The following is a 23,845-nucleotide window of genomic DNA, read 5'->3' as shown; positions in this document are numbered from 1 at the left end:
TGTGAGATTGGCTTATTTAAGAGCAGGGGTTTTTATCAGCCCCCCAAGTCGCTGTTATTTATTATTCATTTGCCAGGTGTATATTTGCAGTCACTGCATATTCAGAAACTACAAACACTTTCTGCCTCATGCTTGTGTAGACACCTTGTTCAAAGCCTGATTAATCCCAAATTCACCAGTGTAACATACTACCTAATTTAGCTTCCGTTGACTTTTTTTCTTATCCTTATTCTTGGGATTTTGAAGAAAGGCTGCTTTATTTTAAGCAACTGAGCATCTAGAGGATGAAAACAGAGTGCAGAAATACACATCCTGTGATAGGATGTTCAAGTGACAGGTGTCATAATTTCTAACATCTTGAAATAAAAGCATTCCCTCATTTTTAAAAGCCAAGGATTGCTTATTGCTCAGATATGATCATGGGGAAAATATTAAGGAGGCTCATTTATAAAAGATACCATGGACATTTCCAGTACATAGAACTCCCACCCAAGTTTATTAAAGCTGTTTTTCACAGCCCAGCCTCTATTTAGCACTGAATGTATTGAGACAATGGTTTTTGATAAATACATACAACAACTAAAATCTGTGAGGACAGTTACAAGAATGGTAGCCAACTTTTTATTCCACCCCCCATACAATTTTATTAAAGTTTTTCCATAATACAATAAAAGAAAAGAAACTAATTAAATAAAAACAATAACAATAAAAGAAAGATAAAAGAAAATGCAGAGTCCTCTCTCAAAGGTAGCTCTTAACCCTCACATAGAAAGTGGTAGACTTTCCCAGCTCTCACCAGGGAGCTTTCGTTTTTTCTCCTACTGTCTCACCCTGGCAGATCTTCCCTTCCCTGCCTCTCATTCAGGGTCCTTCACAGCACCATCCATCACCAAGAATGGTTTCCAAGGTTTCCCCCCTGATGTTTCAGTTGTGTCTTTTTACCCAGTATGCCGCTTAAAATTAATCTCCTTAATCACTTATAAAGAGTACCACTTTTTTTTGCTTCTGTTTTCTTCCTCACAAGAAATTTGTGTGTCCTAAGTTGTGCTGGAGACAGATCTGAGTAAGTGTTACCTTTCATAGTATAAAAATAGACGGGAAGAGGCAGCTTGCTTGTTTTGCACAGTAGCCAAAGATGGTGCATACTGAAATTGTTTTGCATTCACCAGAGTTGCATCCAATTTAAGGGTACAATTCTCTGTCCCTGGAATGGCATCCCAGTGGCTATAGAATTTTATAGCTTTGATTGTATCTGGGCAGAGCAGGACTTCAACTATTCCTCCTCCAACAGTAGGAAGGTATATATCTGTGGATCCAGGAAATCTTTGCATCCTCTGAACCCAAATCCTTTCTGTTTCCCTGCTATGTGCCCAGGATGGGTTTGGGGAAATATGTCAGCCCTCCAACCAGTCCCATCGTTTCTACCCTCACCAGCACAAAACGGTTGGGACTCAGGATTTGATGGGTCTATGTTGCCCCTTCTCATTGGTTTCCTCTGCCCATCTGCCTAACACATCAGCATTCCCTCTTAAGACTCATACATACTGCAAACTTTGAGGCTCCAGCATCATTTTCAGCTTTCACTCTTTCCCCACTGTTTTGCTTAACATCCATTTGAAAAAGTTTCTGACAACTCAGAAGCTTATTCACTATTTTGTGACATTTCAGTGAGATACAATGAATATATTGCCAAACTATGGTTTTGGGATATCCACCTAACAGTGCTTTCTTTATATTATACTTAGAGTTACAATAAAGCTCTAGTCAAACTCAAACTGAAGAGGCAGACATCACAGACAGAAGACTTGTATGGAGTAAGCAGGTAGAAATCACATGCGCACCTCAGTTTTCAAAACCTTGAAACCAAAAAAAGTATTTGCTATGTCAGCTGTGTTTTTCAAGCTTGCAATCAAATCTAATACACTATCAAATCTAATGTGCACCCTAATTTTCATGACGTAATTAGGCCAAAAAAGGTGTGCATTACATTCGAGTAAATACAGTATATATCCCATCTACTATTTAGATAGAAAGAAGGCTCACAAGAGAATTCCGTTGCTGTTGCAGCATATGGTAGAATCCATGTTCTGTTGCAGTCAAATGGCAAAACTGATTACAGTGCTGCTAGACTGCATGTTAAAGTTTTGAAATAAGGGGGTGGGGAATCTACTCCCAGTCCTGTCACATGTAAATTTAATGTCAATCAATCTAGATGTTTCCTGAAATGTATAGCCATTGCCATCCTATGTCTGTTCTTATCTCTTGGTTGAATATGTGTTATTGAAAATAGTGTTTTCTTTCTACCACATCTTACCACTTCCTTGGCTGCTGTATGCGAGGGGCAGGGAAATGCTGAACGGCAATAATAATCATGTCATGCATCTTCTTTAACTAGATATAATTGTGATGTGGGAGGAGATGTGGGTGAGCAGTGGGGATAACTTTTTAGGACCCTAAATTTATGGAGCTTTGTTCAGTCATCCTTTAGCATTAACTGACTGATTAACTGCATTCAGGCTTTTTGGGAAGAAGTGGGGACTTAATTCTTTTCACACACAAAAAATCTACATTTTACACCAGGTTCCATTTTGTAGTTTGCTGACATCAGTTTCACTCAAAGCTGTTTCACAGCAGCGAGGAACCTCTGGCCCACAAAGGCTGTTTTGAGCTGGTGTTGCCCACCTCTTACTCCCCTGAAGTCATATGACGTGAGGTGTGGGACTGATAAAGCCATGAATGCCAAGGGACTGTCGGGAGAGCACACTAAGGTGTGTGTTCCTAATTGCTCCTTTCCTGTGGGTCTTGCATTTAATGCTGTATGCGAGCACTGCTGCCTTTTACAGGGATCCAATAACCCAACATCGTAAGATATTGGATGATTGGCCTATAGTGTGTTGGCCACTGCTTGATGCAGCCTACTGGACCAAAGTGGTTCCCCACCCTTGCTGTATCAGGAAGTGGCCATAATATGGACTGTAATTGTGTACTGTGTTTTATTGCATGACAATTAGAAGCTCCAGGACAGATGTGAATAAGAGCCTCTCCAGAGTTGGTAGTTTGGACAAGGTAAGATTCTTCTGTTCTAAAAACTTGATGCTGAATTCTGCACACAAGACTACGGACACGTTCCCTCTCTTTTTGGCTGTGCTCTGGTAGAATCTAGCATTCATCTGACCCTGCACACATTCTTTTCTTCAGGTAGTGTGTGTTTGTATGGATCAGTAATAGGAACGTGTTTTAAGGACAGAAAATGCCTAGTCCTTTCTTCTTTTATACTTCTGCACTTTGTATAATGCGACTTGAGCATGTGAGCAATGCAACACATGTACATGGGAAAGTGACTTAATTGATGGCTGTTTTTCTTTGTGTAAACAATATTGTGTCTCTACAGGATGTTTCCAGGAAACGGAAATCTTATGGTAGCTCATCCGCAGGACTTCAGAATGCAGTTTCTTACACTGAATTTCAAAGGTATGCTGCTTAGTGTCACAGTCCCTGTTGTCTTCAACCCTTTCAGACTGGAATTCATGTCCAGGCCAAACGTATTGGAGACCCACTTGTTAAGCCCTCCCCCGCCCCCCAGGAAATGCTGCTCTTGTGACCCAGCTGAGTTCAGGAGGGGAGAGTGCTCTTGTGCTTGAATCCTGCTTGTGGGTTTCCCACAGGCAACTGCTTGGCCACTGTGAGAACAGGATGCTGAGCTGGATAGGCCATTGGCCTTAGCCAGCAGAATCTTCTGATGTTCCTACATTAGATAGTAATCCAGTAATGGGGTCATGATACACCAGTTGAAAACAAATGTATGAAGAGACAGTGTGATCCTCATTTGGACAGTTTTCCACCCCAAACAACTTATTTATTCATTTTAAAAAGCATGCTCCTGATGGGATCATCTGAACTACCCAGTTGGAACTCCATAATGCAGCTGATCCCTACCCAAAGCAGGGCTGCCTCAACACTTCTCAAAAGCACTGTTTTGCCATTTACAGGAGATGGTGGGCAGCTGCTTCAAACAGTGCTTCTCCTTTCAGAGGTCCATGGGAAGTTGATCTTTCCCAAAGGTAGTTACTTCCAAAAGTAGCTGCTTTCTTTAGCTGCACATACTTTGTTCCCAGGAAGGAACAAGTGCACACAAACAGCCCCTTTCTGATTTGGGAAGTGGAAATGGGCTGCAGGGATGGCGTCAAAGAGTAGCACTTGGAAGGAGAAGTGGCTTCCATTGAACAGAAACCTGTTCCCCCGCAAGGTACACTCCTACTGCCCATCAGCTCATGGGTGGATTGGAGAGCACCTTGCTCCAGCAAAGAAACCACCAAGAGCCCACATTAAGCTCCCAATTGTTATTTTGAAGCCCCACCCTCCACCTAACACCATGTAGGATCTCAGGTATAAGGCAGGTGGGTGTGGCTTCCCCAAAATGGCTAGTTGAGCCCCACAGATGCGTTTTCTGTTTGTATGTTTTGTTGGGTTTTAATATTTTCCTTGTTCTAGACTTTCCAGATATACAGCAGAAATGGAGAAACAACTGAAAGAAGTGACCTATAAGCTTGACATGCTTATGAATGCTGCTCCTAAAACCACAGTCTCACCATGAAAGCTACAGTAGGGAAAGGTAAGAGAAGAGAGCAGATTTTACATTTGGGACCCAGTCTGACTGAAACCTTAGATGCAACTTCCTATGCCTTTCAGAAACAAGGTTGCCCAGCTTGTCTCAGTATTTGTATAGCTGCAGCACTGGGAAAACGTTCTAGACTCTAGAATGTAGATGTTGAAAGGAATCCTTGCCCAGCTTATGCATTACCCCCTCCATTCAAGTGGCGTGCCAGTTGCTTGGCTGAACACCACATCGATTCTGAGAAAAAGCTACTTCATAAAGTTAAAAAAAGGAAAGCTCCAACCAACCAAAGTCTAAAGATGGGGTTGCCCAGGAGCTATGATTGCTTGCCTCCTCCTACTAAATGTGAGACAGAAGAGCTGCTTTTGGCATAACTTATTTTGTCAACAGTAGCTTAACAGGAAGTGAGAACTGTAGGCATGTTACATAGCCATGAACATATGCACTGAACACCTCCACCTACTGTTTTATTATGTGGCTGTTTGGGGGCACTGTACTTAAACCCAGGCAATCAGGTTGCAGCTGTGGGAAAACACATAAGAATAGAAATGTTTTAAAAGAGAAGGCAAAAGTGTTTTCCTTCATTCTTTAGAGCAGCATTGGAGGGGCAAAGAATAAATCTCATTTTGGAACTGCCGGGAGCAGGCATCCCTCCATGAATACTAAACCAAAATGTAGACAACACATTAAGGCTGTCAAATATTATAGGAAACTAAATATTCTATATTCCGAAGCCATTTTGAAAAAAAAGATCTATCCCAATCCAGAAAAGGCAATTCAGCCACTTGCCGCATACTTCTCAGAAACCATTGACATACCTTAGAATCCCCAAGATCCCACTCCCCAAATTCATCCTTTAATTGGTTTTACTTCTGAATGTAAGAAACAATTTTTAAAAGTGTAGAATTGCTAATGGGAAAGTCTTTTGGAAGGCAGTATTTAGAATTGCAGTTCCCACCACACCCATGTTTATATGTTGCCCCCCAGAGGGTTGACTATGGTGGCTGGCCTTCAGCACAAAAAAAGGTTAAGCCTGCCATAGATACACATCTGAATGTACCTTCAAATAAAAATGTTGCTTTCAACAGGACACATTCATTGCAAAGTTCATCACCCCCACGTCAGTGCAGCTCCAGGTTTGTGTCTGCTTCCCACTGAAAGTAATGGAGTACTGTGTGTGTGTGTGTGTGTGTGTGTGTGTGTGTGTGTCCAATGGTGAAGTGATATGATTTACACTCCCAGCTAGTGTTTTCTGGACCAGGGTAAGACTGGAGAAGTCAGCTGCTAAAGATAATGGTGATATTTATTTTGTTTTGCGTTTGCTTACATTGTTCTGAAAGCTCAAGTAATTTAAAAGTGGATAAATAATGTAAGGCAATTTTCATCATTTAGAATATCCTATTTACCTCAGTAACCAAATGTCACCTGAAAAATAATGCCTCCGGATATCATTCAAGCTTGAAATTTTATCCCCAGGGAAAGAAGGCACACAGCCGTAATACAGTCACTGAGAATACCCTTCTCTGTGCCCTTGCTGGTAGTGTAAAGAGGATGCTCTCAGGTACTTGTAACGGTAGCAGGGAGGTGTTAAGTATGAAACAGTGCATTTTGCACTAAAAAAAGTCTGTGTCAATACCACTTATTTCCTGTGACGTATGAATTAAGGAAATTTACAAACATTTACTCCTTGCAATTAATTCTGCTCCTATAGACGAGGATGCTCAGAGCTGTGGGGGGGGGGGGAGTAGAGGTTTTTTTAGTGCATTAGCATCAAGGCCAGATTGCATCACAAACTTACTTCCTGCAGCCATCTCCCAAGCTTACATTTGTTCATGGAAAAGGACTTTCTTCTGGCAACAGCCAGTCTCATTTTTAAAAGTGTGAGCAGCTGAAAACCATGGTTAACAATAAAGGAACCCTGGAAGGCTAGTACACACACATGGCTGAGACCCTCCCTTTAACAGGTACTGCTAAATTCTACACCCAATCAGCATCTTGTTTTTAGTTCTTGAGGGATTTTTTTTTAATCCTATGTTTCCCAAAGCTCTTGCAACTGCACCATCATTTTAGATGGATCAGTTGTTTTTACTGCAAGCGATATTTCTTTGTGGATCAACAGAGGGCTCCAAGAAGGATGTGTTGCCTGCCTTGCAGCTCAGAAACACAAAACTGCACTTCAATGCTGTTTTCTTGAACAGCAGAGCATGGATTTCTGTCAAGTATTAGAACATATAGCAAAAGGTGCATGATATTAATAACAATAACTTGTTAAGGAACAGTCTAACATGAAGGTTAATGGGAAAAACCAGACCAAAAAATCAGGTGGGAAGGAAGGACCTGCTGGCAGGAGTACCCCCAGATACTGCCCCATACCCTTGAGACAGAGAAGAAAAATGGCACAGCTCGCCAAAACAGGGTGGACCTTGGAACGCTCTATATATCCACAAAGAAATTAGGTTAACAAATTCAGATGTGGAAAAAATCAGGTCTGTAGAACATAAGAATAACCCTGCTGAACGTTCTAGAAGTGTAATATAATAAACTGCTTCCAGTCGGCAGCACTGTAAAAATTAGAAGAGTGTGCACAATGAATATATTTATTTATTTATGGGTCACCTTTCAACCTGAAGGCCTTTAAAGCAGCTTACAATGTAACAAGATAAAAAACACAAGTACATGCTTGCTTCTGGTGAAACTGCAACTACCACCAGTTCTGAGACTCTAAGCCAGGACTACATGTTAAAGCCAAACAGTAGAATTATAGGCAACAGCACACAGGATTAAAACAAACAATTGTTAAAACCTTGTTTAAACGCCCTAGAGTCAATTAGGAGAAACAACACATGTTCCACACACACACACACACACATACACACCACAAACACACAATGGAGTATGACAATAAAAGATCCTTTTATTATAAAAATCTATACAATGAAATGCCAGACATAGCAATCATTTATATCTGGTTTATTTATATATATATTTATATATCTATATATCCACATATAGTTTTTACTTATACCAAAGTAAAACTATGTTATATCACAAAATGCCTAACACTACCATTTATTGCTCAATAAGATGGCACAACACACACTCTTAGCATAACTGATGCCATGCTAGCTACGATACTGAACAAACAGCCAAACACTGCATAACACACAAAAGCAGCTGTTAATTCTGAAGTGGAACCAGTCTGATCACTCACTTTATAAAAATATTGGAATCATATAGATTTAAGCATTATAAAGGAGGAATATATTATTTAAAACATTTAAATAGTGCATATTGACATTTTGCATGTGGTATATAAAACATTCATGTACAACACTGTACAGTACACATAAGTTTCAATGTTTGGGTGCACCTGTGTCTGCAGATTGATAGAAAACAAAGTGAAGTGTACATTGCACAATGGAGCTGAATAAAAGCCACAGATGATCTCCAGATTAATTTCCAAACTTGTAATTCACTACTAAAAAAACCCTTCTAGTTGTATAAAAAGGCAAAGCATTTGAATATAATCTCATTTCAGTGCTCTTGGGTTCCAAAATTACATGCCTATAATCACAGTAAAAATAGAGAGACATAGCAAACAGGCAAGTATGGAGTATTGAAAATCTACTTTCTGTCTATTCCATGTTAACACACTGACCTGATGAATTACATGCTAGCCACTTACTTCACAGACATTCATTTTTTGGTCTTTCAAAAAGCAATGAGAATCAATATCTGTGTTGACATTAGCTGTTCATAACACATGCAGCAAATAGGCACGTACAAAAACATGGCCACAGTACAAAAGATATCAAAAATGTGCCAATTTCAACATTTAGGGCTCAGTCCAGTTGTGCCACAGATGCAGCACCCACATGCAAAGAAATCCCATGACACTGCCCTGTTCCTCCCCGTTCAGTGTGCACACCCTGGCACTCAATTCATCAAACCATTTTTAAGGGCCTGAGGTACAGTGTCTGCACACATGCCATAAAGACAGGTGGTAAAACGGTGTCTCTGACCTTTGATAATCTCTCTATGTGCAGACTGTATGTCCACAGTAGGCTTGGATAGAGCCTTTCAGACTGCAGATTTAAGTGGGGCGGGGAAGGGATTGAGAAGAACCATTAAAGGCTACTGTCATCTATACTAGGCAAAATAAACATCACAAAAATGTTTCAATTCTGAAGCTTCATCATGCAATAACCATATGATATCTGCTTATTGCCACAAACAAATCACTTTTCCTTCCATTTTTACAACAGTGACATAGCAGAGAGGCTTTTCTCAAACTGTGTGTCTACCTTGAATCCATCACACTAATGATTTTATTTTAGCCCTTGGTAAGATATGCTTATTTCAGATACAACAGAGCTGAGCACAGACACTCTCCCATACAAAGGTATGATGCAATATCCATTTGAGATCACACACTAAATCACCATCAGCTGATAAATTGATAAATTAACAGTAATGCAAGTCTTGTAGGCAATATGTGATATAAATGTTCAGGTTTTTCCACGTTTTAAAAATACAACAAGCAAGGTCACTTTCTGGTTTGTCCATTGTAATCTGAAACTGAAGACCAGGGAGCTTTAAGTTGCAAATATCTACAGACCATAAACCATTCTATCGTATGAAAAATGTCATTTGAAATCAAACAGAGTTATTCCGCAGCGGTCCTCTGAAAGGCATTTCAGTTCAGTTTGGTGTTGAAAAACACAGTTGTGTTCTTAAATTTGCTGCCATTGTTCCCCAGCATAAAAAGGCAACAGAGAGAGTTCAGTACAACACTAACAAATGCAGATGAAACGAAGTTAGAAGGTCCAAAGTTTCTGAATGGTTCTAGTTCTACAGTCTTTTGGGAGGAAGTTGCATTTTTAATTAAAAGAAACAAGGAAAATGTTTTCTAAAGTTGGACAGAGCAGTCGTAATTTTTAAAAGTTTTTTGTTAGCTTTCTAGATAGGACCTACTTGCCTTTCAAATGTGGCACCATAAAATGTACAAAAAACTGCATTCTTTCAACAGCGCAAGACAAAAGTGAACACCTAACAGTACTATGGACATCATAAGAAAACAACCTTTCACTATTATGAAGAAACTTAATTTATTTTGAAGAATCTTGTTTGCTGATAAGGACTTCAAGAAGCCGCAGTTTGGCTTTAACTTTCTTGTACTCTCTGTACTCATCAAGCATGGGAGCACGATCTTCTTTCTGAACATTTCTGGAAAAATAAAGCCAATGCAACATTTAACAATTCTGACCAATTTTGTTGGTTTGAAATAGATTGGGGATGCATGCAGGCTAGAGGTGTTTCATGTTATACTGGTGAACTGGAGGTGGTGCATCTGTCATCCCTGACCCTGTGCTTCATTCTAAGCATTTTTAGGCAAAAGCTTGTATTTTCTGAAGTAAGTACAAACATCAATTCATGGAAGGAACCTAGTAATCAGAGATATATTGCTTCTGAACATGGAGGTTACATTTCTATCAAATAATAGCATGTGATAACAATTTAAAGTAGTAACAAGAAAAGGAAATACATCTGCAGCACTCTACTCATAACAGTGAGTACTTCATTTTATCTGTTGTTCTCATAAGGTTTTACAAATTGTCTCTAAAAAGTTAACTTTGTGGGTTGTTGTTTTAAAAAAAGTTAAAAACCCATTTAAATGAGTAAGAGTAGCCAAGCCCACATGTTCACATTCCACCCAAATCAGTGCAAAAATGTCACAGGGTGGAATTCAAACTAGTGCTAATGAAATTGCATTGTAAGCACAAACATTTCTGCTTGCCTAATCGAACTGTCTCCTCTGTTTGCATGCTGTTCTGGGGCTTCTTTCAATCTCCCCAGAGATTGGCGGGGGGGGGGGGAGAGAAAGGGGAGAAAAATATATTGTGCTGTCTCCTACTAGTATAGGTATTTAGTTGAATCCAGTACATAACGTTTAACAAGGCTGCACTGTCGTCATAGCAAAGTTGAGAGATGCAGTTGACAGTAATATTGAAGTTCTATTATGCTACATTTCTCAGTATCTTTATGGAATGTAATGACTTATTTTATTGGCAAGCATTATGTGTAATGAATTTGAAGCCCCCTCCAGCTTCTTTCACAGAACCTATTTCTTGCTGAATTGGGGAAAAAATGGCTGGAATCCAATGGGAAACGTACTAAATTTTATAATTTATTTTAATTGGCTATATTTATACAAGTATTCATTGAAACCAAATAGTGTGGCTGATGATCCTACTAAAATAGATGAACATTAGAGGCCACATTTGCAAAATCCAATCAAGGGACCTACTGTTAACCAATGTTTCCTGTTGCAAGTAAACAGAAGCTATGTGTTTCCAAACCTAGAAGCTATGGCTTCCAAACAAGCCAGGGTATAAATTTATGGTTTAAAGTTGATTTATGAATCCTGGTTTGTTTGAAAGTCTTAAACCAGAGTTCCCAGTCTGCACCTAGTGTAAAGTTATAGTTAACTGTGGATTCCTTGTTTTCCCACTTGTACAAAGAGAGAAGGCAAAGGGCTGCATGCAGTTGCATAAAGCAAGTGTATCCTGGCTTAGTAAGAGTCATGTGAACTGAGTCAGTGTTACGTTGTCATTTTCAACACTGTACATTACTAGCATAACTAATGCCTTCATCAACAAACACAATTGCATATTTGCCTCATCTTCATTATGAGTAAACGTCTGGACCTACAATCATTGTATATTCAACTAACCTTCCATTCTGCTGATAAAACCCTTCTTCAAATTCCCGTAAAGTTTTGCGCAATTTCTTTTTTTCAGCTCTGGCTTTCCAAAGTTGCTCCAATAATTCAGGCCTATAAAATTACAAAAAAATGCATAGGGTAATCAAAACCATCATGGATATTCCACCCATCAACAAAACAATAATATCAATGCCCCTTGCGCAACATTTTCTAGGTGCCTGACAGCCGGCTGCAGCACTGAGTATAGCATAGCTGCTTTCTGCAGTCATCAGCTATGCAATCAAGTTCACCATAGGGAATGGATTGGCTGTGTGATGATATTTCCCATGGGGAACTTGGTCACACAGCTGATCCAGCTGCTCCTCTGCTTGCCCCAGACCTGATGTGGTTTTAGGAGAACAGCCTCTCAGGTCAAACTGGGATCAGAGCTGGGCCAAATCTGGCCCATAGGATCCTCTGACTTAGAGGAAACAGCTAAGTAAGTACAGTGGTACCTCGGGTTAAGTACTTAATTCGTTCCGGAGGGGCATACTTAACCTGAAAGTGTTCTTAACCTGAAGCACCACTTTAGCTAATGGGGCCTCCAGCTGCTGCCGGAACATGATTTCTGTTCTCATCCTGAAGCAAAGTTCTTAACCTGAAGCACTATTTCTGGGTTAGCGGAATCTGTAACCTGAAATGTATGTAACACGAGGTACCACTGTAAAATGATTTGCCTGACTTATTACAGGAGGACATTGCAAATGAAAACCCTTCACTGTTCCACCTCACACCCCATCATGATCCAGAAGTGTTTTAAAAAAATAACTATCAGCTGTTTTGATTACAAAGCTACATTTGTTGTGTGGTGCTCACATGGTTGCATTTACGTACATGGAAGCTGCACGTGTACTTGACAGACGAAGCTCTCGAGTCAATTTCTCTTGACTTTCTTCAACATCAGATTCTGAGTTTTCAACTGGACTAGTAGTAATAGACTGCGTTTGGGTGTTAGTTTTTAAGAGATCAGTGAACTCTGATGACACATCACCATCTTCCTCCTCTTCCTGAAAAATAATAAAATTGTTGTTCAAACATGCATGAAGTACCGTATTTTTTCACCATAACACTCACTTTTTCCCTCCTAGAAAGTAAGGGGAAATGTCTGTGCGTGTTATGGAGGGAATGCCTACGGGTGGCGGGGGGGATATGCTGCAGTCGTGAGCAGAGGATCCATGGTTCCCCTTCCTTCCCTCCTCCATGGCTCGCTTTGAAACAGCAAAGCGGGAGAAGAGCCGCTGAGTGGGGAGGAGAGAGGGACAGAGAGCCTGCTTCTTTAAAGGAGCAAAGCGGGAGAGGAGAGGAGCTGCTTACACGAGTGTAAGCGGCTCCTGTCTGCTTGGTTCCTTTAAAGCAAGCAGGCTCTCTGTCCCTCTCTCCTCCCCACTCAGCTCACAACATAGCAGCAAAGTTTTTCAGCTGGCTAAGCCAGGGATGAGCGGGGAGGAGGAAGAAAAGCAGAGCCTGCTTGCTTTAAAGGAGCAAAGTGGGAGAGGAGAGGAGCCTTCTCCCCTTATACCCCTCTTCTTCATTATTAGCAGCATCCTTCTCCACCCACCCCACACATGCTTCTTCTCCCCTTAAACCCCTCTTCTGCATTATTAGCAGCATCCTTCTCCACCCACCCCACGTGTGCTCCTTGTCCCTTGAGTGCTTTTCCTTCCCTCCCCACTTAAAACATGGTTACAAAGCATGGATCCACATGGATCCTCAGGATTTTTGCATTGGGCTACTCCAAACTCACTGTCAGATCACATGTCTGTGGCCACAGCATGAACCACAAAAATCACACATCCACTGTTTCGTTTAGAATATTTTTTTTCTTGTTTTACTCTAAAAACTACGTGCATGTTATAGTCGGGTGTGTGTTATAGAGCGAAAAATACGGTATTTCAACTACCTGAGTCATAAACCCAGTAAAAGACACATTCATTCTGCACACACATTCAAGCTTACATTTTTGTTACAATTTGAGGTGTAGAGATGTGTGTATTAATGTGAAATGCTTCAGTTAAACTCAAATGTACACTATAGGCCCTTGTGGGACCTCTGTTGTCTTTGGATAGATAAAATACCTTGATTTCTTCAAAGAAGTGGGCTGTTTCTCCTTCAATGATAGGTTGTAACATCTGACCTCGTCTTTTGGTTGATGGTGAGCCCTAAAATATATGTCACAATATGTTACGCAATATACAGGAAATCTATTATTTTGTTCAACTTAGTACAGCATCATTTTATATTTTGCGCTATGTTGGCTAAACAGCACATTCAACCCTAGTCAACATTTATCTTCAGGCATTTGTTCCCAGCATAAAGTGAGAACAGTAAATCTTACATGCAAACCAATGCCCAATTCTCAACTACTGCACAGGAAGCTTTACAGTGTGTCTAGAGAAAGACCACCATGTTAAAAAATGGTAGTCATTTCAGACAAAGGTCAGTATAACAAATATTGATGAATGTAGACAAATAGACACATTTAACATTTGCTACAGCTGAGAAACTAAATAGCATCCTAAGAACTGCTGAGAGTTGGAACTAGTTTCATTACCCGATTATTGTTATTGTTATCCTACCCTTCCAAGTAGCCCAGGGTAGTAACCACCAAAGTAATAAAAATATTTTTAAAAATAAACTGAATACATATTCAAAACATTTAAAAACGAAAAGCTCTAAAAAATTTAAAGGCATTAATAATTTGCAAATCCAAAACTAGGAAACCATATGAAAACAAGATTAAGGATTTAAAAAATTCACTATCTAGTGTTTCACTACCTAGCTTGGGAACACCTGTTTTGAGCATAAGGGCTAGTCCAGAAGGGAGACATCTAGCAAGATGAACACTCATTGTTGAGGCAAGTACACACCAATCAGTTGGAAAATGTATGAAACACTGCTTAACTACTTACAAGGATGGGAGTAATGCTCGCTCGAGTTAACATTTGTTTCACAAGCCTGTATCTGTCATAGAGAGGTTTAACAATATGCCTTTCTTCTTTGGAGACCTGAGTGAAAGCAGAAATGGGTTATCTAACACTCAAAACAAAACAGGGTATCTTCACCACTAAGAGGATCACATGATGTCAGAGTCTCCTTGCTCACTCATTGTCCTGAAGTGGTCCAGTTGATATGCAATGCTAAGCCATGATTTAGCACTATGTGGACACGTTTCCAGCAGCCTGAGCAAAGTACCGGGCTTGCGACACTTTCCTCTTCCCACACAGTGGGAGTAGGGCTTCTGCCAACTTTTGTTTTACTTATGTGTTCACACATAAAACAAGTTCAGTCCACTCCCTGGCCTGGTCAGTTTTTAAATCTGTGATTTTAATTTGGAGCTGTGAGGTCCATAAGCACAGTGCTCATACACACAAACCACAATAAGCCAGGAAGTCTAGCTTATCATTATTAACAAATGTGGCCAATTATGAGTTGCTAAACAAGCCAACTTTGATCCATGGGTTGGTTATAGAGCTGGCTTGTTTAACAGATTACTGTTTAAATCAGGGTTTGTGGTTCATACACGATGCTAAGCAGTGGTTATTTGGCAGCAAAATTAAACTCAGCAAAAGCTTTCCTCCCAGTCACATGGGAACCCAACACTTCACTCAGGCTAACGGAGTTTCGTCCTGATAGTGCTTCCCCCATAGTTTATCATAACAAGTAAACATGAGCATTATCTGGTGACGCTTCAAATAGCTGGAGAATACCAAAACTGCAAGTTCACAATTTAGGTGTGGACAATAAGTAATCACAGAAAAATAAAGCTTTCCGATACTGGTAATTTTGCATCTTGCTACTGAATGCGGGGGGAGCTGTGGGTTAAAGCCTCAGCGCCTAGGACTTGCCGATCTAAAGGTCGGCAGTTTGAATCCCCGCGGCGGGGTGCGCTCCCGTCGCTCGGTCCCAGCGCCTGCCAACCTAGCAGTTCGAAAGCACTCTTAAGTGCAAGTAGATAAATAGGGACCGCTTACTAGCGGGAAGGTAAACGGCGTTCTGTGTGCTGCGCTGGCTCGCCAGATACAGCTTGTCACGCTGGCCACGTGACCAGGAAGTGTCTGCGGAGAGCGCTGGCTCCCGGCCTCTAGAGTGAGATGAGCACACAACCCTAGAGTCTGTCAAGACTGGCCCGTATGGGCAGGGGTACCTTTACCTTTACTGAATGCAAATTCTGTAGAAAGTGTGTACTTTGCAATGTTTTATACAGGAATGTACAGAGGCCTGACTAACCTCCCTACAGCGCCAGAAGAAGGGTTATTTATCTGTTATTTATTTATACACAGCAGAAAAAATACCAAAACAGTGAACTGAAAACAAAAATACAATAGAACATCCCTCCTCAGTGTTAACAGTATTTAAAGAGCTGCCCTTTGATCTTATTTTGCAGCTCGTTCTTTGAGCCTCTACATGGCACACAATAAATCTATATGCTATTTTAAGAATCATTTGGTAATCATAAAATATGAGAATTATTTGAGGCAGATGTTCAGTGATATTTCATAACCATAATAATAATAATAATTTTATTATTTATACCCCACCCATCTGGCTGGGCCTCCCCAGCCACTCTGGGCAGCTTCTAAAAAAATATTAAAATATTATAATACATCGAACATTAAAAGCTTCCCTAAACAGGGCTGCCTTCAGATGTCTTCTAAAAGTCTGGTAGTTGTTCTCTTTGACATCTGGTGGGAGGGCGTTCCACAGGGAGGGCGCCACCACCGAGAAGGCCCTCTGCCTGGTTCCCTGTAACTTGGCTTCTTGCAGTGAGGAAACCGCCAGAAGGCCCTCGGCGCTGGACCTTAGTGTCCGGGTAGAACAATGGGGGTATATCCTTCAGATATACTGGACCGAGGCCGTTTAGGGCTTTAAAGGTCAGCACCAACACTTTGAATTGTGCTCGGAAACGTACTGGGAGCCAATGTAGGTCTTTCAAGACCGGTGTTATATGGTCTCGGCGGCCGCTCCGAGTCACCAGTCTGGCTGCCGCGTTCTGCATTAGTTATAGTTTCTGGGTCACCTTCAAAGGTAGCCCCACGTAGAGCGCATTGCAGTAGTCCAAGCAGGAGATAACCAGAGCATGCACCACTCTGGCGAGGCAGTCCACAGGCAGATAGGGTCTCAGCCTGCGTACCAGATGGAGCTGGTAAACAGCTGCCCTGGACACAGATTTGACCTGTGCCTCCATGGACAGCTGTGAGTCCAAAATGACTCCCAGGCTGCGTACCTGGTCCTTCAGGGGCACAATTACCCCATTCAGGACCAGGGAATCCTCCACACCTGCCTGCCTCCTGTCCCCCAAAAACAGTACTTCTGTCTTGTCAGGATTCAATCTCAATCTGTTAGCCGCCATCCATCCTCCAACCGCCTCCAGACATTAACCACATTAACTGTGTATTAAATAATTGCAGAGAATGAAATAATGAATATTACCGGTCGTCCATGCTGACTTTCATAGTACAAGAGACTTTTTTGGAGAGACGTTTTTTCTTCTACCAGATCATCCTTCGTCATTTTCTGTAACAAGAGGGACAAGTGTCTTACTCTAAATATGCTCTTTAGTGTAAGCTTCCTTCTGAAGCTAAAATTATAAAAGACAAGACAGCTATACTGAATATATTTTATAAATATACGGCCCAAAAGCTCCAAAGAGTTCAAAACTCAGATAATGGCACCTGCTGCATGAGGCTTCTCCTACTGTCAGGAAACTGTACCGTAATACCAAATGACAACTCTTACTCCATATGTGCATTTGAGACTTTGCAATAGTTTGTGCAAGTGTCTGCTTATAAAATTAAAATACAGTGAATGATTACTGTAATCTAGTGCTGCATGTTATACAGTTGACTCTCATCTTGTGTGGGGGTTACGTGGCCTTGGGTTTGGCATGCAAAGCCAAAATCATCAATAGTCAAAACAACCCTTTAAAAAACTCTCCCAAGGCCACTGAAGACTCTGACCACCTCCGTAATCTCTCCAAAAGCCGTATGTGCTCTCCCAAGGCCACTATAACCTCTCCATGCACCTCTGAATACTCTCCCAGAGTGAGTGCTATGGTGGGTGGGATTGCCGTCATCCCCCCTGCCCCCCCCCTTTTTGGACAAGCATGTTAAGCTACGATCGCACAACTTAAATGTGCATAAGTTGCAAGTCGACTGCCTTAGGAAATTTGCAAGTGCTGTAAAATAAGCTGAACTGTACTATTTCCATCTCTTCAAGAGCAACAATACAAGTACAAAATAGGCATATATACCTTTATATCTTCTGGAAGGCAGCTTTCAATTCGTTTTTCCTTCAGCCTTTTAAAAATAAGTTCCACTGTGGCCTCCTTGGTAGGCTTCCTTTCTTTCTGTGCAACCCGGTGATCATCTTCATTTTCTTCATCTTCATGATCCAAAGATGAGCCGAAGCTTTTTGGAAGAGTGTTACTTCGTGGCCGTGTCTGAGGTATGAATTCTCCATCTGAGCTTTTGTGCTTTGCATCTGTATTCAAGAAAGTACCAAACCCAAAGTCAAAGTCAATTACTTGAGACAACACAGAAACAAGAAACTTATTCATTCATATACAGTGGTACCTCGGGTTAAGTACTTAATTCATTCTGGAGGTCCGTTCTTAACCTGAAATTGTTCTTAACCTGAAGCACCACTTTAGCTAATGGGGCCTCCTACTGCTGCCGCGCCGCTGCAGCCCGATTTCTGTTCTTATCCTGAAGCAAAGTTCTTAACATGAAGCGCTATTTCTGGGTTAGCGGAGTGTGTAACCTGAAGCGTTTGTAACCTGAAGCGTATGTAACCTGAGGTACCACTGTATAATGAGTGAAAAATGAGTCACCCTTCTCTCCAGTAAGGTTGAATGAAAGGTGTGAAAGCCCAAGAAGATGAAACACAAAATTCTTACCTTTTATTTGCTTTTTCAATTTGGTAAGCTCTGTCATCCACTTTAAAACCTTTGGATTTGCTGCAATATCAGAATACGACGGCTGAAAAGAGATATGTATAGCATTAGGATTCTCAGAAATCACACACACACTGAATTTAACAGGGTTGACTTCTTCATTGGAAGAGTTCTCCATGCCCCTTGCTGGACAAAGTAAGTAACAGCAGCAAAATCTGGGCTTGTGTTTTTCATACACCCGAGCATGCAACTTCTTTGGGTCAGAGAATTAAGAACCTAAAAATTACCATGCTAGATCAAGCCATCTAGTTCTGTCCAACCCCCAATAGATTTTTTGGGATACAATTGAGACCTTTTCACTGACTACAATACAGGAATACATAGAGCCATGTGAAAAACAAAACTTTTAATTTTGGGAATGCTAGCTAGCTACCAATGTGTAACAGCAGCTTACCTTGAAATTTTTGTCTTTTTCAAACTGCTCCTCAAACTGCCTTATTTTTTTCTGCAGCTTTTTGACTAGCTGATAAGGAGTCTTGTCTTCCCTTCTGTCATCCTTAGAACTATTAAATGATGCTCTTCGAGTTCTGCATTTAAAGGGCAAGGTTTTAGATACCGAATACACATATTGTAAAATGCACAACACTGGAAAACAGTGAGCAGGTGTACATTTATATTTCTATCACAAAGGCCAGAACAAAAATAGTCTCACCTGTTAACTTCTCTCACACAACATTGTCACTAATCCTCACTAAAGCTGCATTTTGCTCAGATGAGAACATGGCAGGTGAAAAAGCTGTCAGTCAAGTGCTTGAGTCACTCATAAGGGCCACCCCTTCCTCTTGCCACAAGATGATTGATATCTTCCAAAAGCTGTAAACCATAACATCTAAAAAACTATTAAACCGTTGCAAACCCTCCTCTATGGGAAAAGTACAGCTCTTTCACACCACAACTTAAAAGGTATCTGGTAAAAGCAGTAACAGAAAATGATGTATTCTCTCTGACACCATTATCAAATTGTTTATAATGCAGGGATTAATGGAACATGATCTTAAAAGCTCATTTCAACTATTATTTTCACAATAGCATTGTTACTTCGCTCAGTTGAATAAAAGCTAACAATTCAGATTCAGAGCCAACCACTCCTACAAGTGCTGAATTCTATGCATGATTTTAGGATTCTTAGTTTCAAAGCATCAGATGAAGAACTGGAAATCAAACTGGCAGGATATTCCCGACAAAGTTTTATAGCTTTTCTATGCCTTTTTCTTAATGTATTCTATTTCTTCCCTCCTTGTAGTGATGTGACCTGCAACAGCTACCGCATTTTAAAGTGTGTATTAGATGTTCTCTCTACAGCCAGATGACAAAAAGACACTAAGATTTGGAGCTTATGCTAGCTAAAAGCAAACACTAAGGGCTGGATTCAACTAATGCATCCCGCAGCAGAAACCTGCACAACGACTTCCACTAGAGCAATGGGGCTTTCCCCCCCCTTCTCCACACACTCGAGGGGTTGGAACCCCTCGAGTAGCACAAATTTCACCTCAGTGTTGTCAACAATTCACTCTTCCTATTTTGCCTTCTTTTAGACTATTTTACTCTCTGAGTAACATTCTGATCAATATTCTGCCGGAAAAAGTTAATCTCCCTTTACAGTCTCAAATTCAAATGGTGCACTTGAAAAGTGAAAACATTGGAAGCTCATAAAAACAGGAAGAGAGCAAAAAAGAAAGAAAGTCAACACTGATGAAAATAAGTACCATTCATCTCAGAACCATGAAGATATGCATATAAATATACAAATTTTTGTCACTGGTAACCTGAAAATTGAAGTTTTTCTCCCTAAAACATGTGTTTGTTTTGTACCTTTGGTACAACCTTTCCCCTTCCAGACTTAAGAAAAAAATTCTCTAATGCACCTTAGCTACTAATTCTTTATTGCACAAGTCTGCCCACCTGGTATATATTTACTCATTATGAGGTATGCCGAAGCATTATGAATGTTACAAAGTTCAGTTTTAGGAGGAAGGAGAAGCCAAGGCTTAAGACTATCTTAAGACTATTTTGTCCCAATGCACCTGCAGAAATGGAACATCAGAACAGATCATTAGCTTCAAAGATGGTATTATGGCTGCCAGAAAAGCCACAATGAAACAAAATGAATAAGCCACAGGTTGAAACAGAGAGTAAAGAAAGAGCTGCGAGTAGAGGTGCCCCTCTGCCGATCCTTCAGACCCCCTGGGAAACTCAACAAACCTGTTGTACCTAGAACTGGGTGTGGAGAGTGCAGCTGAATGGGACACAGCGGGAGGCAGCCTGCTGAAGTACCATCCACCTTGGGATTACTCATAAAAAGCAAGACTAGAGTGAGAGACTACAGCCACGACTGCTGTTTCTAGGAACTCTTCTCGCTGTGAAACTTTTGTGGTTGAGCTGAGTGTTTGTTTGGACCCTGGGTGAAAACCCGGAGGATGAGAGGGAGGGTGTGTCAGAAGGAAAATGAACTGATACTGATTTATATACATTAGTAACTGTGTTAATGTAATGTTTTTATATGTAACTATTTTTGTAACCATTTAAGTTGCCTGTTGTTGCTTCAGTTGTCTGTAAACCGCTTAGAGATATTTTAAATATATTAAGCAGTACAGAAATTAAATAATCATCAAATAACCAGCAATAGGATACCTATGAATCTAATGAATAGGCACTTGAAGAAAAATGTCGCTACTAATCATACCATGATTTGTGATGATCTCAGGATCAAGATGCTAACAACTCTAGATGTGCCAAAGACTCACCTGGTGCCTACAGCATAGGGAGAAACAAGATTTTCTGCAGCCAGGGGCAGTTAAGTCCAGGGAAGTGAAAGTAGTACTATTTTAAATTGATGTTTTGGAAAAGTAGTCACAAATTTGGACAACTGACGACATGCTGTGATCCAGGCAGATTAAGAAGTTATTTCTTACTGAACAACACAAATATTGCTCCATGCACCATGGTACCATATGCGACATAAGCTCCAAGTATTTTGTTAATACTGGGGGGGGGACCTGACAAGGTTTGAGTCAAAAGTTGGGTAGAAAATGGGAGACAGATGTCAGGTGGTCCATGCTTATGCAAAGTGCACATTGTTAAGCGTAGTCTCAGAAGACATATTGGCATGCGGTCAAAAGTAAAAGGCAGCAGAGAAAAAGATATAGAACAAGTGTATCATCATGCAAGATCTCCGAAGCCTGAATTCCCTAGCACCTGCTTAGCAAAATGAGTAACAACTATGCATTTAAAAAAGAAAAACAAATGGACATCACCATTTCTCCATAGATTTTCCCAGACCTCTACTGCTCTGAGGCAAAACCAACCAATTTCCATTTTAATTAAAGTCAAGGGACCTTATTGCTGTAAACACAAAGATGAAGGCTCTACAGATGTAGGTGCTATAGGTCTATGGTCTGCCTGGCTCCAACAAATGTGCTTAAGAAGCAGTGAAGAATGGTAGTGAAATATACAAGTACACAGGGAAATGAGATCTTGAGAATGACAAACAATTTAGCTAACACTGAACACTGGAAAAGAAAAGGAAAAAAAAGCTGACATGTTAGGAAACAACCACTGCTCTGTAAGTTCAACACTATGGACTGTATCTAAATTTCTCTCCGCTACCCCAATTCATCACCAAAATTTGCTGCAGGGGGTCCCCCCGTCTGGAGATGGTTTTGAAGATGACAGTGGGGAGGAAAAGGGCAAATCCCAATGTGTGAGTGTAAGTTTGTTCCATTCATGCAACAGCCGTGCTAGACACAACCCTTAACACTTTTTGCAGCTATAAACATGTTTAGGAGCACTTAAGTCAGTTGTCGCATTGTAAAACGAAGAAAGCTTGTGGCAAGAAGATGGTTCAAGCCCACATGAGGCTTAAAGCCTTGACTGAGTATACGTTCCACTCATTGTTCTTCCACTTCAGAAAAAATTGAAAAAACTTTGTCGTGACAATGGTTGGTTTATGTATAATTTTCATAACCAGAAAAGTATTATTGTATAACAATGCTCAATAACTAACATGAATCAGAACTCAGGGCAAGGCAAGCCTCTATCATTAAAATGATATAACATTTTGCCTATTATGGGTGGGTTCAGTGTACTCTAGAATGCCTCTCTCTACAACCACAGTGCAAAATCTGCTTTACGTTAGCTGGAAACAGGTGGGAAATCCATACACACTAAAAGTCAGACTAGATAGCATCACAACAATGACCATGTAGTTTAAGCATAAATGGATTGGATCCAGACTTATTTATGAACAGAAGACCAGCTCTGCTGGATCAGGCCAAAGCCCATCAAGTCCAGCATCCTGTTCTCACAGTGGCCAACCAAATGCCTATGGGAAGCTGAAAAGGAGGACCTGCCTGCAGCAGCACTCTCCCCACGTGCGATTCTCAGCTGCAAGTACTCAAGAGGCATGACGCCTTCACTAAAGCCATCATAGTTAGTAGCCACTGATAGCCTTATTAACTATAAATTTGTCTAATCCCTTTTAAAGCCTTCCAAGTTGGCAGCAAAATTCATAGTTTATGCACCGTATAACGAGGTACAGGATGGACCTGCGTACTAGTGTTATGAGAGAAGATGAAAAACATCTTGATATCCACTTTCTTTACACTTTGGGTGGAATTCAATGTTGCTCTATGGCGAACTGTTGCCTGCCCGATGGAACGATCGATCAGCCCTCTCCTTTCCTCAATGTGCTGTTCTAGGAGTTCTGACATCCCCCAGGCCAATTCCAGAGGTGGTGGTGGGGGAACTCCACTGCACAAGCAAAATCCCTTGTACAGGCTTTGCAATGACAGATTAGGTGAAGACCACCCCATGTTATCTTATACACCTCTATTGTGTCCCACCTTACTTCTCAATGAAAAAGACCAAAATGCTCTAACCTTTCCTTGTAGTTACAACTTTGACTAGACCCACTGGATCCAGTAGGGCTTAAATTAGTCCTGACTAGATTTCAATGAGCAATGAGCATATTCAATGGATCCAAATTAAAATCAGGTTTGAGATTTCTACATACTAGGTACAGAAGTCTCCCAAGTCTGCAATGCCGGAAGATGGACTAGATGACACTTGGGGTCCCTTCTAACGCTACAATTCTATCTCAGCTTTTACACCAAAACACCTCTTTTCTAAAGAGAACTGACTCCAAACATCAGAATTTGATCTTGTGTAGCTTAGTTGTGAGCATTAACTACCTACCTAACAAAAGAAAGTGCTTTAGATGAAGAATCTGCTTTTTCTGGATCATGCAGAAAACGCTGGCTTTGTCCAAAATCCAAACTCCGATGTGACAATATGGGATGACTGTCTTCTTCCAGAGGATGATTCATTCTTCCAGCTTGTGGAGAAAGCTGAGCTTCTCCAGATTCACTCTCTTCCTGCCAAGATTTAAAAGCAGGAAACGGCTCTACAAAAGACAATGAAATAAAAAGCAAATGGCACTTAGGTATTATAGGGTCACAAGAAAACCAAGTGTGCATTAAATAGTATGCTTATACACAAGATGAATAGTGAAATGCAC

At 40.7% G+C, this 23,845-nt stretch overlaps 2 protein-coding genes across 18 annotated transcripts in view; one reads left to right on the top strand and one right to left on the bottom strand.

Annotated features, from left to right (window-relative positions):
• PKD2L2 (polycystin 2 like 2, transient receptor potential cation channel) overlaps positions 1–9,874 on the top strand; it is a 29,839-nt gene extending 19,965 nt beyond the window's left edge. For 3 of the 4 annotated variants that reach the window (XM_083593271.1, XM_083593273.1, XM_083593272.1), the window contains 5 exons: positions 1,746–1,822; positions 3,012–3,066; positions 3,392–3,471; positions 4,492–4,612; positions 9,645–9,874. In XM_083593271.1, the coding sequence (XP_083449397.1) occupies positions 1,746–1,822; positions 3,012–3,066; positions 3,392–3,471; positions 4,492–4,594 (315 nt within the window). In that variant the 3' untranslated portion in view covers positions 4,595–4,612; positions 9,645–9,874. Of the gene's footprint in view, positions 1–1,745; positions 1,823–3,011; positions 3,067–3,391; positions 3,472–4,491; positions 4,613–8,978; positions 9,018–9,644 lie in introns of all 4 variants that reach the window. The other variant, XR_014542995.1, reaches the window with a different exon arrangement.
• Positions 7,199–23,845, bottom strand: part of FAM13B (family with sequence similarity 13 member B) — a 56,328-nt gene continuing 39,681 nt past the window's right edge. For all 14 annotated transcript variants that reach the window (XM_083593011.1, XM_083593020.1, XM_083593017.1 and 11 more), the window contains 10 exons: positions 23,524–23,731; positions 18,725–18,857; positions 18,274–18,355; positions 17,629–17,858; positions 16,809–16,892; positions 14,288–14,383; positions 13,454–13,537; positions 12,213–12,385; positions 11,349–11,450; positions 7,199–9,841 (listed from right to left, as the gene is read on the bottom strand). In XM_083593011.1, coding sequence (XP_083449137.1) covers positions 9,724–9,841; positions 11,349–11,450; positions 12,213–12,385; positions 13,454–13,537; positions 14,288–14,383; positions 16,809–16,892; positions 17,629–17,858; positions 18,274–18,355; positions 18,725–18,857; positions 23,524–23,731 — 1,310 coding nt within the window. In that variant the 3' untranslated portion in view covers positions 7,199–9,723. The remainder of the gene's footprint in view (positions 9,842–11,348; positions 11,451–12,212; positions 12,386–13,453; positions 13,538–14,287; positions 14,384–16,808; positions 16,893–17,628; positions 17,859–18,273; positions 18,356–18,724; positions 18,858–23,523; positions 23,732–23,845) is intronic.

This window comes from Podarcis filfolensis, assembly GCF_964270895.1.
Source record: "Podarcis filfolensis genome assembly, chromosome: 2".
Classification (NCBI taxonomy): domain Eukaryota; kingdom Metazoa; phylum Chordata; class Lepidosauria; order Squamata; family Lacertidae; genus Podarcis; species Podarcis filfolensis.
Note: the sequence above shows the minus strand (reverse complement) of the source record. Positions and strands in the feature narration are given on the sequence as shown.